The sequence below is a fragment of the Chlorocebus sabaeus genome, chromosome 7 (assembly GCF_047675955.1).
Source record: "Chlorocebus sabaeus isolate Y175 chromosome 7, mChlSab1.0.hap1, whole genome shotgun sequence".
Taxonomy (NCBI): Eukaryota; Metazoa; Chordata; class Mammalia; order Primates; family Cercopithecidae; genus Chlorocebus; species Chlorocebus sabaeus.
Window position 1 is genome coordinate 140512915 of NC_132910.1, and position 12963 is coordinate 140525877.

The 12963-nt window shown below is 45.7% G+C and overlaps 1 protein-coding gene across 7 annotated transcripts; it reads right to left on the reverse strand.

Moving 5' to 3' along the window:
* Nucleotides 1-10441: 10441 nt before the first annotated feature.
* TUBB8B (tubulin beta 8B) lies at nt 10442-12753 on the reverse strand. Of its 7 annotated transcripts, none has more exons than XM_073017839.1 (5): nt 12697-12753; nt 12310-12418; nt 12122-12232; nt 11615-11640; nt 10442-11542 (listed from the first exon to the last, which is right to left on the reverse strand). In XM_073017839.1, exons 1-5 carry the CDS (start codon nt 12751-12753, stop codon nt 10577-10579), a joined length of 1269 nt encoding a protein of 422 aa, XP_072873940.1. In that variant the 3' UTR covers nt 10442-10576. The 7 variants fall into 7 exon arrangements, with proteins under 7 accessions (XP_072873940.1, XP_072873945.1, XP_072873943.1 ...); XM_073017844.1 differs by having other exon boundaries at nt 10442-10942; nt 11549-11640; XM_073017842.1 differs by lacking the exon at nt 11615-11640 and having other exon boundaries at nt 10442-11522; nt 12148-12232.
* Between the last annotated feature and the right edge of the window lie 210 nt (nt 12754-12963).

The window sequence follows — 12963 nt, forward strand, 5'->3', positions numbered from 1 at the left end:
GGCTGTTCTCTAAGCTAAACCTGATCTACTATCTTGAGAAAAAGAAAAAGCCCCAGAGTGTGAGGAGACAGAAGATAGTAGCTAAACATCCAAATAGGTGGGAGTGAATAACGCAGATGACACAGATGAGATGTCCAAAGGTCAAGGAGAAAGCCAGATCTTAAAGTGTGGTTTGGGAAGCTATGCCCCAATGGAAATGGTTTCTGAGAAGCCCTGGTTTCTTTCTCTTGCTCTTATATAGAGACAGACATCTTCTGCCCCAGGCTCTTCAATCTCTAGGACTGGGCTTCCCCTTCCGTGATCATTCTTCCAGGTTACAAAGAAAATCAAAGCCCTTTGCATGGCTTACAAGCGACTGGAGGACCTGGCTGCTCGCTCTTTTATTGCTTTTGAGGACATGGGGCCGTCTGTGATTTTTAAGGAACTCTATGTTAAACATTTTCTAATTTCCATTTTGAGTCTTGTCTAAAATGTGTGAGAGTAGTGGAGATACTGGGATTTGGTTTAGAAATCCCGGAAACACCACATCCAAATGTCATATGTTTTCTGCTTTATAATTTCATATCCTATGAAGGTTTCAAATGTGATTCTACAGAAATTCCCACTCAAAAATTTTATCAGAACACTAAGTATCTGCCCCATATAATAAAACCTAATGTTATTTTCCTTCAAAATTTTAAGTTTTTGGTAGGTATTGAGGTCAATACTATAAACACTCTGTGCCCTAATTCCTAAACTGTAATATGGTTTAAAGTATCTGCTTTCTACATTTAAAACATGTACTTTGCCTTTGAGGAACTTAGAACATTGCTGAGCATGTATTAAATTCCCATTTGTTTCCTGATTTTTAAATAGTTATCATTTTATAATTTTCTCGTTTAGTTTGAAGCTTACTAGGACTGTGTCATTGATATATGTGAGTGTACACAAATATTCACACACAAGAATATACATAACATATGTCATTGATATATATGTGTATGTTTTACATACTTGTATATACACACATATGTGTTTATATGCATGTGTACATAACATTAATTTTTTGACCAATAAAAATTGCATAATTATGTACTGTGTACATTATAATAATTTGACAGGTATATATTGTAAAATGTTTAATACAATTAAGTTGATGAACAAACTGGAAGTTTGTACTCTTTAAACACCTGATCATTTTTTCTACCTCCAGACCTGGTCATTACCATTGTACTCTCTGCTTCTATGAGTTCAGCCCTTTTAGATTCTCCATTTAAGTGAGAACACACAGCGTTTGTTACCTAGCTTATGTTGCTTAGCATAATGTGCCCAGGTCCATTCATGTTGAAAGAGCAGAATTTCATTCTTGTTTATGGGTGAATAATATTCGGTTGTCTATTTATACCACATTTTCCTGCTAATTTTCATAATGACTCTTCCAGGTTACAACTTATTAAGACTGTACAGAAATATTTTGTCACATCCTTATTAACACTTGTCATATTTTTTCTTTTTGATATTGGCCATTCTAACTGCTGTAAAGTGCTATCTCATTATGAGTTTGATTTGCAATTTTCTGATGAATGGTAATGTTTAGCAGCTTTCTACACACCTGTTGGCCATTTGAACATGTTTGTTAAAAATCTTTAGTCTTTTGCCTATTTTTTAGTTGGGTATTATAATCATTATTGTTTTGTTTCTGATTTGTATAACTTTCTGCTATATTTTGAATACTAACTTCTTATCATATGTGGTTTGCAAATATTTTATCCCATCTTAAAGGTTTTCTTATTTTTTGCCGTGCACAATAGTTTGATACACTACAACTTTGTGTTTGCTTTTATTACTCTACTTTTGATATCATATTTTTAAAAATCATTGCCAAGGCCGGTATCATGGAGGCTTTTCATATGCTTTTTTAAAGATTTTCTCTTAAGGATTTATGTATTAAATTTAAATCTTTATTTTAAGTCAATTTTTGTGTCTGGCGTAAGAAATATGATTCATAGCAGTCCTCCTGCCTCAGGCTCCTGAATGGAGGAGATACTGTCATGAGCCACTGTGCCTGGCTCTCTCATAAAGTTACTTTGGTTGATGGATGGCTGACTAGTTTTTATTCCTACAGGGGAATATAAAAGTAGGGACCCCCATTCCACCATCTAGATAATGTCACTGTCTCCATATATTTCTTCCTTATTTTGTTCTCTTGTATGTTTGTGTGTTATTTTAGGTTCAGACATTAAGAACAATAGGCTAGGATTTATACATTGTGTAAAAAGTAGATCAGATAGTAGTAGGTACCCTATATATATTATAATGTTCACCTATAAGATTAAGTTTAGTGCAGGCAAAAAGGGCTCATTAAAATTTTCATCCACTTTTTTCAACCTCTACCCACACTATAATATGATTTATGCCCCAATTTTTATTTTATCAATTACTCTTAACCATATTTCACAAAATTTATATTTTTTCTTTATTTAGAAATGTAAAGCTATTATTTGTGTTTAAAGTCTGTATTACAGCTTTTTTATTTTGTGAAATAATAGCACCAATACATTAATAATATAAATATTTATAGTGTAAATACTTATTCATCAAAATTTTCCCATTAGATAATTTTATTAATTATTGTAGTGCATTCTGTAAAATTGCACTTCCACACGGCACAGGGCAATGATTCAGAATGCCTGGTCTTCACAGACTCACAGTCACAGTTGAACATTGCAGCTATTTAGAAAAATTCTTTTCTAGTGTTATTTCAATGTTCCAAACAAGATCTTATGGTAAACGCTTCTCCCATTCTAGTTTTGCAATTCCATGTTAACTGTATTTTTATTTTAGGGTAGGTTCCTTGACATTGGTTTATCGTATTTTTGGCTTTACCTAAGTATTATTTCGGATGACAATGTGCAACTTTCAACGTACAGTTTATGTCAATGTGCAGTTTAATTACAATATGAATCAGCCATATATTTATTCACAATTCAAGTTTAGCAAACTTAATGAAAACTAAGCAAACTAATGTTACATGATAAAGCCCCAATCAGCTATCTTATACTTAAGCAAATACACCAAAAAGTAGTTTGTAGCTTTATTGCTTCTTTTGTTCAAACTATGTTTTATATTCTCTATGACCAAGGAAAGTTCTGATATTGTCCTACCAGGCTAAAGAAACAAACAAAAAGATGATGATTATACTTCCAAGTAGCAGTTTGTTTAGGCCCCAGATATTCCACTGTGCTCATGTTTATTTGTTTTAATAAGGCTGTGGCCCAAAACCTTACATTTTTGTAGAAATTAAAGCTTTTCAATTCCATACTAAAGACAGGACAGCCCCATGATCTAAATCCAAGGGTGATGGCTCAGAGTGAGGACCATTTCTTGTTGGCATGGAGATGGTTGAGTTGGTCTACAATAAATCTGTGGGAGAAGCAGGTTGTGATGACTTAGAAGTGTTGGCTGCCTTCACAGTCTCAAAGTTCTCTGCCAAGTTCACCTCAGCTCTGCTGTACTCTTGTTCTGCTGTCAGGTTGGGAATGCTTGGCCAGTAGTGGTTCTCCCCATGGTCCTCAACTGCTGGTGCTTCCCTGATCCACTGCCTGCCAGAAATGCAATCGTAGCAGAGGAGGCTGGTAAGGGGACAGAAACCAGAGATGCTTACTGGCCACTGCCTGGCTGGGGAAGAGAGTGGTGGGCACCCAATCCTAGCTCACACGCCAAGTGCCATCCTCATCCCAGCACCCAGTGGTGTCCCCCATAATGTGCACTGCCTGGCCTGAGGTAAATGGAGAGCTCAGCTAAGGCCTAAAGTTGAAAAGGGGCTTTCTGGAGTCCCGAGTGTCCTGGACATCTCACCAGCCATTAAAAGAGTCTGTGTCCTTGTGGCCACAGACAGGCAATGATGGAATCCTGCCCACATTTCAGGGCCTTCTGGAGTCTTCACATGAGAGTTCAGCTCTGGCAGCAGAGAACACCTGTGGTGTCCAGAGATTCACAGTGCCTGGCGGATGTAAAACTGATTGATGGCAACTGCTGGCTTCTGGAGCACTGCTTGGCTGTCCTTGCCTGCCGGCCCCAGCCTTGGCCATCCTTATCTGCGGGCCCCAGCCTTGGCCATCCTTATCTGCGGGCCCCAGCCGAGGCATTGCAGAAAGCCTGGTATCTGACTGGCATTCTGGACTGTGAGACAGCCTGGCTGCAGCTAGCGCTGGATGGAGAGAGTACAGTGTGGTGAAGTGGGGACAGTGGGCTTTCTGCCACATGGCCTGGGGTTTCTCGTGACTCTGTACTGCCCAGGTGCGGTGACGAGAAGGGAACCAGGGAATGTAAACTGTCCGACATACAGACATGGGTATTTCTTGTCAGTGGGGAGAAGTTCACTGAAGGAGATACAGGGTGGGGGTGGTGCATTAACATAAATCTCAGGGCTGAAAATGCCACCTTTCCGTGATTTTTTCCTTACGACCTCCCAAGTGTGTCATTGTGTCTGTTTTTAATTCCATATACAAACACAGTGCTCTCCTCAAATAATGAAAGTAGCTGGGAAGAGAGACAGCAGCAGCACTTATGAATAAAAGCCCATTGACAGATTGAGCTCATCATGCACATACTAATTTATACATGGTATGATTTCAGGTCATGTGTAATGTGTGCTTGTCAATAAAAATACAAAGTAGAAAAACTAAACAGTTTCTCTTAAAATGCAGCTATTTTAGCTTTGCTCTTTACATTATACCTAACTTGTGTAGGGGACTTCAACTCACACAGATGGTCCACAGTTTTAGTAAGTGCCTGTATTTTTTCACAGTAAACCATATTCTTAACACAAACGGTAGGGCTAAAGTACTGCTTTCTATTTTTATTTTTCGTTTTTAACATTTATTTTAAGTTCAGGGGCACATGTGCAGGCTTGTTACATAGGTAAGCTTGTGTCACGGGAGCTTGCTGTGTAGATTACTTCATCACCCAGGTGTAAAGCCTAGTATTCATTAGTTACTTTTTTTCTGATTCTCTCCCTCCTCCCACTTCTACCCTCAGGTAATACCCAGTGTCTTTTGTTCCTTTACATGTGTCCATGTGTTCTCATCATTTAGTTCCAACTTATAAGTGAGAACATGCAGTATTTGTTTTTCTGTTTCTGTGTTATTTTGCTAAAAATAATGGCCTTCAGCTCCATCCAGGTTCCTGCAAAGGGCATGATCTCATTCTTTTTTATGGCTGCATAGGATTCCATGGTGTATATGTGCCACATTTTCTTTATTCAGGCTATGATTGCTGGGCATTCAGGTTGATTCCATGTCTTTGCAATTGTGAATAGTGCTGCAGTGAACTTACACATACATTTGTCTTTCGAATAGAAGGATTCGTATTCCTTCAGGTATATACCCAGTAATGAGATAGCTAGGTCAAATGGTATATCTGTTTTTAGTTCCTTGAGGAATCACCACACTGTCTTCCACAATAGTTGAACTGATTTACACTCCCACCTATAGTGTATAAGGCTCTTTTTCTCTGCAACCTTGCCAGCATTTGTTTCTTTTTGACTTTTTGATAATAGCCATTCTGTTGTGAGATGGTATCTCATTGTGGTTTTGATTTGCATTTCTCTAATGATCAGTGATGTTGAGCATTTTAAAATATGATTTTTGGTTACATGGATGTTTTCTTTTGAAAAGTGTCTGTTCATGTACTTTGCCCACTTTTTTTTTTTTTTTTTTTTTTTTTTTGAGACGGAGTCTCGCTCTGTCATCCGGGCTGGAGTGCAGTGGCCAGATCTCAGCTCACTGCAAGCTCCGCCTCCCGGGTTCACGCCATTCTCCTGCCTCAGCCTCCCGAGTAGCTGGGACTACAGGCGCCCACCACCTCGCCCGGCTAGTTTTTGTATTTTTTAGTAGAGACGGGGTTTCACCGTGTTAGCCAGGATGGTCTCGATCTCCTGACCTCATGATCCGCCCGTCTCGGCCTCCCAAAGTGCTGGGATTACAGGCTTGAGCCACCGTGCCCGGCCCTTTTGCCCACTTTTAATGGAGTTTTTTTCTTGTTAATTTGTTAAGTTCTTTATAGATGCCGGATATTAGACCTTTGCCAGGTGCATAGTTTGCAACAGTTTTCTCCCATTCTGTAGGTTGTCTGTTCACTCTGTTGATATTTTTCTTTTCTGTGAAGAAGCTCTTTAGTTAATTAAATCCCATTTGCCTATTTTTGCTTTTGCTGCAATTGCTTTTGGTGTCTTTGTCATGAATTTTTGGCCTATTTTCATGTCCTGAATGGTATTGCCTAGGTTGTCTTCCGGGAGTTTTTATAGTTTTAGGTTTTACATGTAAGTGTTCCATTCATCTTAAGTTAATTTTTGTGTATGATGTATGGAAGGGGTCCAGTTTCAATCTTCTGCAAATGGCTAAACAGTTATCCCAGTAACATTTAGTAATAGGGAATCTTTTCCCCATTGCTTGTGGGGTTTTTTGTTGTTGTTGTTTTTTGTTTTCTTGAGATGGAGTCTCACTCTGTTGCCCAGACTGGAGTGCAGTGGCATCCATTGCTTATTTTTATCAGGTTTGTGAAAGATCAGATAGCTGTTTAGTTTTAGGTGTGCATCCTTATTTCTAAGTTTTCTATTCTGTTCCATTTGTGTTTGTGTCTGTTTTTGTTCCAGTACCATGCTGTTTTGGTTATTGTAGCCCTGTAGTATAGTTTGAAATTGGGTAGCATGATGCCTCCAGCTTTGTTCTTTCTGCTTGGGATTGCCTTGGCTATTCAGGCTATTTTTTGGTTCTATATGAATTTTAAAATAGCTTTTTCTAGTTCTGTGAAGCATGTCATTGGTAGTTTGACAGGAATAGCATTGAATCTATAAATTGTTTTGGGCAGTATGGCCATTTTTACAATATTGATTTTTTTAAATCTTAAGCATGGAATTTTTTTCCATTTGTTTGTATTATCTAGTTTCTTGAGCAGCATTTTGTAGTTATCCTTGTAGAGATCTTTCACCTTCCTAGTTAGCTGTATTCCTAGGAATGTTGTCCTTTTCTGTGGCAGTTGTGAGTGGGATTGTGTTCTTTATTTGGCTCTCAGCTTGACTGTTGTTTGTATATGGCAATGTTAGTTATTTTCAAACATTGATTTTGTATCCTGAGACTTTACTGAAGCTGTTTGTCAGCTTAAGAAGCTTTTGGGGGCAAGATTATGGGATTTGTTAGGTATAAGATCATGTTATCTTCAAACAGGGATAGTTTGACTTTCTGTCTTTCTATTTGTATGCCCGTTATTTTTTTATCTTGCCTGATTGCCTGGCCAGGACTTCCAACGCTATGTTGAATAAGAGTGGTGAGAGAAGGCATCCTTGTCTTGTGCCAGTTTTCAAGAGGAATGCTTCCAGCTGTTGCCCATTCAGTATGGTATTGACTGTGAGTTTGTCATATATGGCTCTTATTAATTTGAGGTATGTTCCTTCAATATCTAGGTTATTGAGAGTGCTAATTGTGAAGGATTGTTGAATCTTATTGAAGGCCTTTTATGCATCTATTGAGATAATCATGTTGTTTTTGTCTTTAGTTATGTTTATGTGATAGACCACATTTATTATTTTCCATACGTTGAACTAACCTTGCATCCCGGGGATAAAGCCTACTTGATCATGGTGGATATGCTTTTTGATGTGCTGCTGGATTTGGTTTGCCAGTATTTTGCTGAGGTTGAGGTTTTTGCATTGATGTTCATGAAAAATATCAGCCTGAAGTTGCCTACTTTTGTTCTGTCTCTGCCAGTTTTGGTATCAGGATGATACTGGCTTCAGAGAGTGTGCTAGGGAGCAGCCCCTTCTCCCCAAGTTTTTGGAAGAGTTTCAGTAGGAATGGAACCAGCTCTTCTTTGTACATCTGGTAGAATTCAGATGTGAATTTTTCTTATCCCGTGCTGCTTTTTGGTTGGCAAGATATTACTCAATTTCAGAGCTCATTATTTGCCTGTTCAGGGTTTGAACTTATTTCTGGTTCAGTTGCAGGGGGTGTATGTGTCCAGGAATTTATCCATTTCCTGTAGCTTTTCTAGTTTATATGCATAGAGGCATACATAATATTCTCTAATTGTTGGTTGTATTTCTGTGGTGTCAGTGGAAATATCCCCCTTGTCATTTCCTATTGTGTTTATCTGAATCTTCTCTCTTTTTTGTTTTATTAGCTTAGCTCATGGTCTATCTATTTTATCAATTTAAAAAAAAAAAAAAACAACTCCTGGGGCTGTCCTGAGACTCCCTCCTCCTCCTCTTCCCTCCACAGCTCTCCCGGCTTCTATCCACAGCTGTGCTCCAGATGGGGAACACCTGTGGGTGCAGTAGGGTACAAATACTCAGACTCCAGCATGCAGAAGAGCCCCGGCTCCCTGCTGTTTCCATATCCAAGTCCAAGCTTGTCTACAGCTTCAGCAAATCCAAGCCTCCCTGAATTTCCTGCAAGACCAAACTGAGCCCTACAACCCCCACTACACTGGTTAGCTGCCAGTCGCAGCCCCTGCTGCCTCCTGAGCCGCTGTCTGTATAGTTCTGAAGTCCTACAAGAATTTTGAGATCCTAAGCCGACTCTCACCCCAAAGAGGTAAACAACCAGGGGCCTCCAGGGGTAGAGAACACACCCAGACAGGTTCCGCTGCCTGTAGGCTTGATGTCCTTCCCCTACAACACACCATGCTTGCTAGGCTGGAAGAGGGGCTCCAGAAACTTGGGAAACCTGGGCCTATAGCTGGCATGTGGAAAAGAGGCCTGGAAAAGCACCACTCCTGTCCATGAAGCCCCCAGATGGAGCCAGGTAATTGGGAAATACATGGGCACCCAGGCTGACCCCCACTCAGACCGAGGTGGGAACTGCAGCAGTGACTTGCCCCCTCTGCCACTCTGGCTGTACCACTACAGGAGGGAGGAGCATCTAGCCCCACGCATGAGTGGAGACACTAGGTGTAGGCAGGTTCCAGTGGATGCTGCAGCTGAACCTTCCCAACCAGGTCCATGCAAGGCCATCTCAGATGTGTGCGCCCCTGGGTTGGGCAAGGACACCCCTCAGAGTGAGAGCCACTGAGCAGGGCTGTCACAGAGGCTCCTTTTCCTGCTCCGAGAGCAGGTTGGGGGAGTATGGGGGACCTCTCCCTGCTCCCAGCTGCTTCCAGGAGCCACTTCTTTCGAGATGAGGCACTCTCCTGCCTGCCTGTTCCCATTTGGCTGCAATAGACCATTGCCAACATTCAGAGAACAAAAAGGGGCCTCACCTGTTTCCCCGACACATCAAAGGCAGGTGGGTATGCCCAGGGGACCTGGGGTAGAACCTATACCTCGGCCCACCCCCAGGCTATGCTGGCTTCATCTTATCTGTGTGATGGGGGGGGGGGGGGTGGGAATTACCAAGAGACCATCACACGGGCCATGGACAAGTTCTACAAGAGTCAGGTAGAAAATCACCGTGCATGCTGCCCGGCAACCAGATCACACACACATCTCTTATTTGACAGCTTCCCCAAAGCAGGCTTTGAAGTCCGGGCTCCCCAAGAAGCCTGGGGAGGAGACTTTGCCAGGCTAAACAGCCTGTCCCCAAAGGTGCCACCCTCAGTCTCATCCTGACAATCTTGGGTTATTTTTGCCCTGAAGTTTTGGAGTGGGGGACAGGGAGACAGCAGACAGTACACATTAGCCACCTTTCCAGAGAGCATCAGCCCTCCAGACTGGGCAGGTCAGACCTCCACTTGGGTGTTTTTCTCACTGGTTGCCAGTTGGGGGAAGCAGCATTGTGAGCACCTGCCCATCTCCCCAGGTCCTGTTCAGAAACCCAATCTGTGCCTCTGGAGAGACTGCCCCGAGCACACAGGCCGAGCAACCACCATCTATGGCCCCCAGGACCTAATCCCCTTCTACATAGGGGTCAGTGCATGTGAGTATACACTGGGCTTGATTTCTACCCACTAGTCCCTGCCAGATATCCCATGCCCACCTCAAAAGAATGAGGCCACACAAACACACCCAGGCCGTCATGGTGATGGAGTGGCTGGGGTCCTACTTGCCCACCCTTCATTGCTGGTTCAGAGCCAGCTGCCTGACCGCATTCCTACCCTGAGATGGGACTTTGGGGACATTGCCCACCTGGGTCACTGACCACTTTTAGGGTTCAAGAAACAGGGCAAGCTGGTCCCCTAGAAGTCTGGAACATGGGATAAGCCAAGGCTTGCCTTCAGAACAGGCTTTCCACCATGTAGCTGCCCAAGGCCCAGGGCATCCCCAGGTTCATGTGAAGCCTGCCTGCCATGTCCACAGCCCATGCCCACCCCTCCTGGAGCCACTGGAATGCTTGTTCCTGGGCACGCGACAAACCCAGACAGCTTCAGCCTTGCAGGACAACCGTGCACACCTGGCAGCCGTAGCCAGAGGGCCCATAGAAGTTGGAGGTGAAGCCAGATGTTATGAGAATACTTTATTCAGCAAAGTCGTATACTATAAAAATGCTTTAAAATGCAGCAGGAGGAGAGGTGAAGACACGAACAAGTGCGTAGTGACACATGGCAGTCAGAACACAGTAAAGAATCCACACTGCTTCCCCCCTTTACCTAGAAAAGGAAAGTTCTAGGCCTCCTCCTCCTCCTCCTCAGCATATTCCTCAAACTCCTCCTCCTCAGCTGTGGCATCCTGATACTGTTGATACTCAGAAACCAGGTCATTCATGTTGCTCTCCGCCTCCGTAAATTCCATCTCATCCATCCCCTCGCCCGTATACCAATGGAGGAAGGCCTTGCGCCGGAACATTGCTGTAAACTGCTCTGAGACACGCTTGAAGAGTTCCTGGATGGCCGTGTTGTTCCCAATGAAGGTGGCTGACATTTTTAGCCCCCGGGGCGGGATGTCACAGACGGCTGTTTTGACGTTGTGGGGGAGCCAGTCAGCGAAGTAGCTGCTGTTCTTATTTTGAATATTGAACATTTGTTCATCCACCTCCCTCATGGGCATGCGACCCCTGAAAATGGCAGCCGCCGTTAGGTAGCGGCCATGACGAGGGTCACACGCGGCCATCATATTCCTGGCGTCAAACATCTGCTGTGTAAGCTCAGCCACCGTCAGGGCCCGGTACTGCTGGCTGCCCCGGCTGGTCAGGGGGGCAAAGCCGGGCATGAAGAAGTGCAGCCGGGGAAACGGGACCATGTTCACGGCCAGCTTCCGCAGGTCAGCATTCAGCTGGCCTGGGAAGCGCAGGCACGTGGTGACCCCGCTCATGGTGGCAGACACCAGGTGGTTCAGGTCACCGTAGGTGGGCGTGGGCAGTTTCAGGGTCCTGGAACAGATGTCGTATAACGCTTCGTTGTCTATACAGAAGGTCTCGTCTGCGTTTTCTATGAGCTGGTGGACAGAGAGGGTGGCGTTGTAGGGCTCCACCACCGTGTCTGACACCCTGGGCGAGGGCAGGATGCTGAATGTGTTTATGATCCTGTCTGGGTACTCCTCCCGGATCTTACTGAGCAGAAGGGTACCCATCCCAGACCCCGTCCCCCCACCCAGGGAGTGGGTCAGCTGGAAACCCTGCAGGCAGTCACAGCTCTCAGCCTCCTTTCTGACAACGTCCATCACTGACTCCATCAGCTCCGCGCCTTCCGTGTAGTGCCCCCTGGCCCAGTTGTTTCCGGCCCCACTCTGACCTGTAAGACAGTACAGCCAGTCACTGGATGGCCAGGTATACGGTCATCAGTGGTCACCATAATGCAAAAAGGGCCAAGTGTCATGTGAGGTGACAGGACCATTCGCCCTGAAGGTGGAGCAAATGAAACCCCTCCCCCAGAGTTACAGGACAGCAGCCTCCCTGTTAGAAATTAAGTCAGGAGTCAAACCTGAGACAGGCTGACAGACCTCCCTGCAGGTGGCTCCTGCCCATTTTCAGGGAAGGCAGGAGCCACGGCCCCAGCTCAGCTCCCTGCAGGGAGTTGACATCAGTAGCTCTTGACTTTGAGGAGACACCTGGGCCTTCCTCCCAAAGCCCGTTTAGGAGGCAGATGGAGCGACTGGGAGGATAGGAGGGTGTTCTGGGGCCCTGGCTGCGCAGTTCCCACGGCCATGACCTTGGGGCACGCCTAGATTTTCAGCGGCTAAGGAACCTCACCCCAGTCCTCCCCCACAGCTCACCGAAGATGAAGCTGTCCGGCCTGAAGATCTGCCCGAAAGGCCCCGAGCGCACAGAGTCCAGGGTGCCCGGCTCCAGATCCACCAGCACAGCGCGGGGCACGTACCTGCCACCTGAGAGGGGCGGGAGGGCATGAGCGAGGGGAGGGCCGCGTTCCCAGGAGGGCGGCGGGGAAGGTCGGGGGTCTCACCGCAGGCCTCGTTGTAGTACACGTCGATGCGCTCCAGCTGCAGGCGGCTGTCCCCGTGGTAGGTGCCCGCGGAGTCGATGGCGTGTTCGTCCGAGATCACCTCCCAGAACTGCGAGACGGGAGGGGCCGGACAGGCCAGGGCCAGTCATGGGGGTGCCCCAGCTCCTCTCCCACCCCCACCCTCATCCGCACCCCCACCCTCATCCGCACCCCCACCCTCATCCGCACCCCCATCCCTAGGCCGCCGTGTCCCTGGGTCCACCCCGGCCGCCTCGCCAGCCGCCCAGTCCCACCACGTCCCCGGCAGGGACCCGCCCCCGCCCCTGCCAACACCTTCCCTGGCCACCCGCAGGCCCGAGCTGGGCCCTCAGAGCCCCCGCTGCCAACCTTGGCGCCGATCTGGTTCCCGCACTGCCCGGCCTGCGTGAGCACGATCTCCCGCATGGCTAAGGCGGGATCAGGGCGGCAGAAGAGACGCGAGGAGGAGGAGCAGACGCTCAGTGACCCAGCCCGCCCTCCGCCAAGGCTGAAATAGCCCCGCGCCCACCTCCCCCAGCCTCGCATCAGGCTCCCAGAATAAGCAACAGCTTTACTTGCACACAGGTGTACCCACCTGTGCATCCCTTGGCGTTGAACGTCTGTTGGGGAGCTCAG

Excerpts from the sequence above, each read along its gene's own strand:
- TUBB8B (XM_037994586.2), bottom strand. The coding sequence starts at position 12,753 with ATGCGGGAGATCGTGCTCACGCAGGCCGGGCAGTGCGGGAACCAGATC. Across the intron at positions 12,419-12,696 it reads GGAACCAGATCGGCGCCAAG|TTCTGGGAGGTGATCTCGGA; the intron begins GTTGGCAGCGGG and ends CCCGTCTCGCAG. Across the intron at positions 11,641-12,121 it reads GCCGGACAGCTTCATCTTCG|GTCAGAGTGGGGCCGGAAAC; the intron begins GTGAGCTGTGGG and ends ACTGTCTTACAG.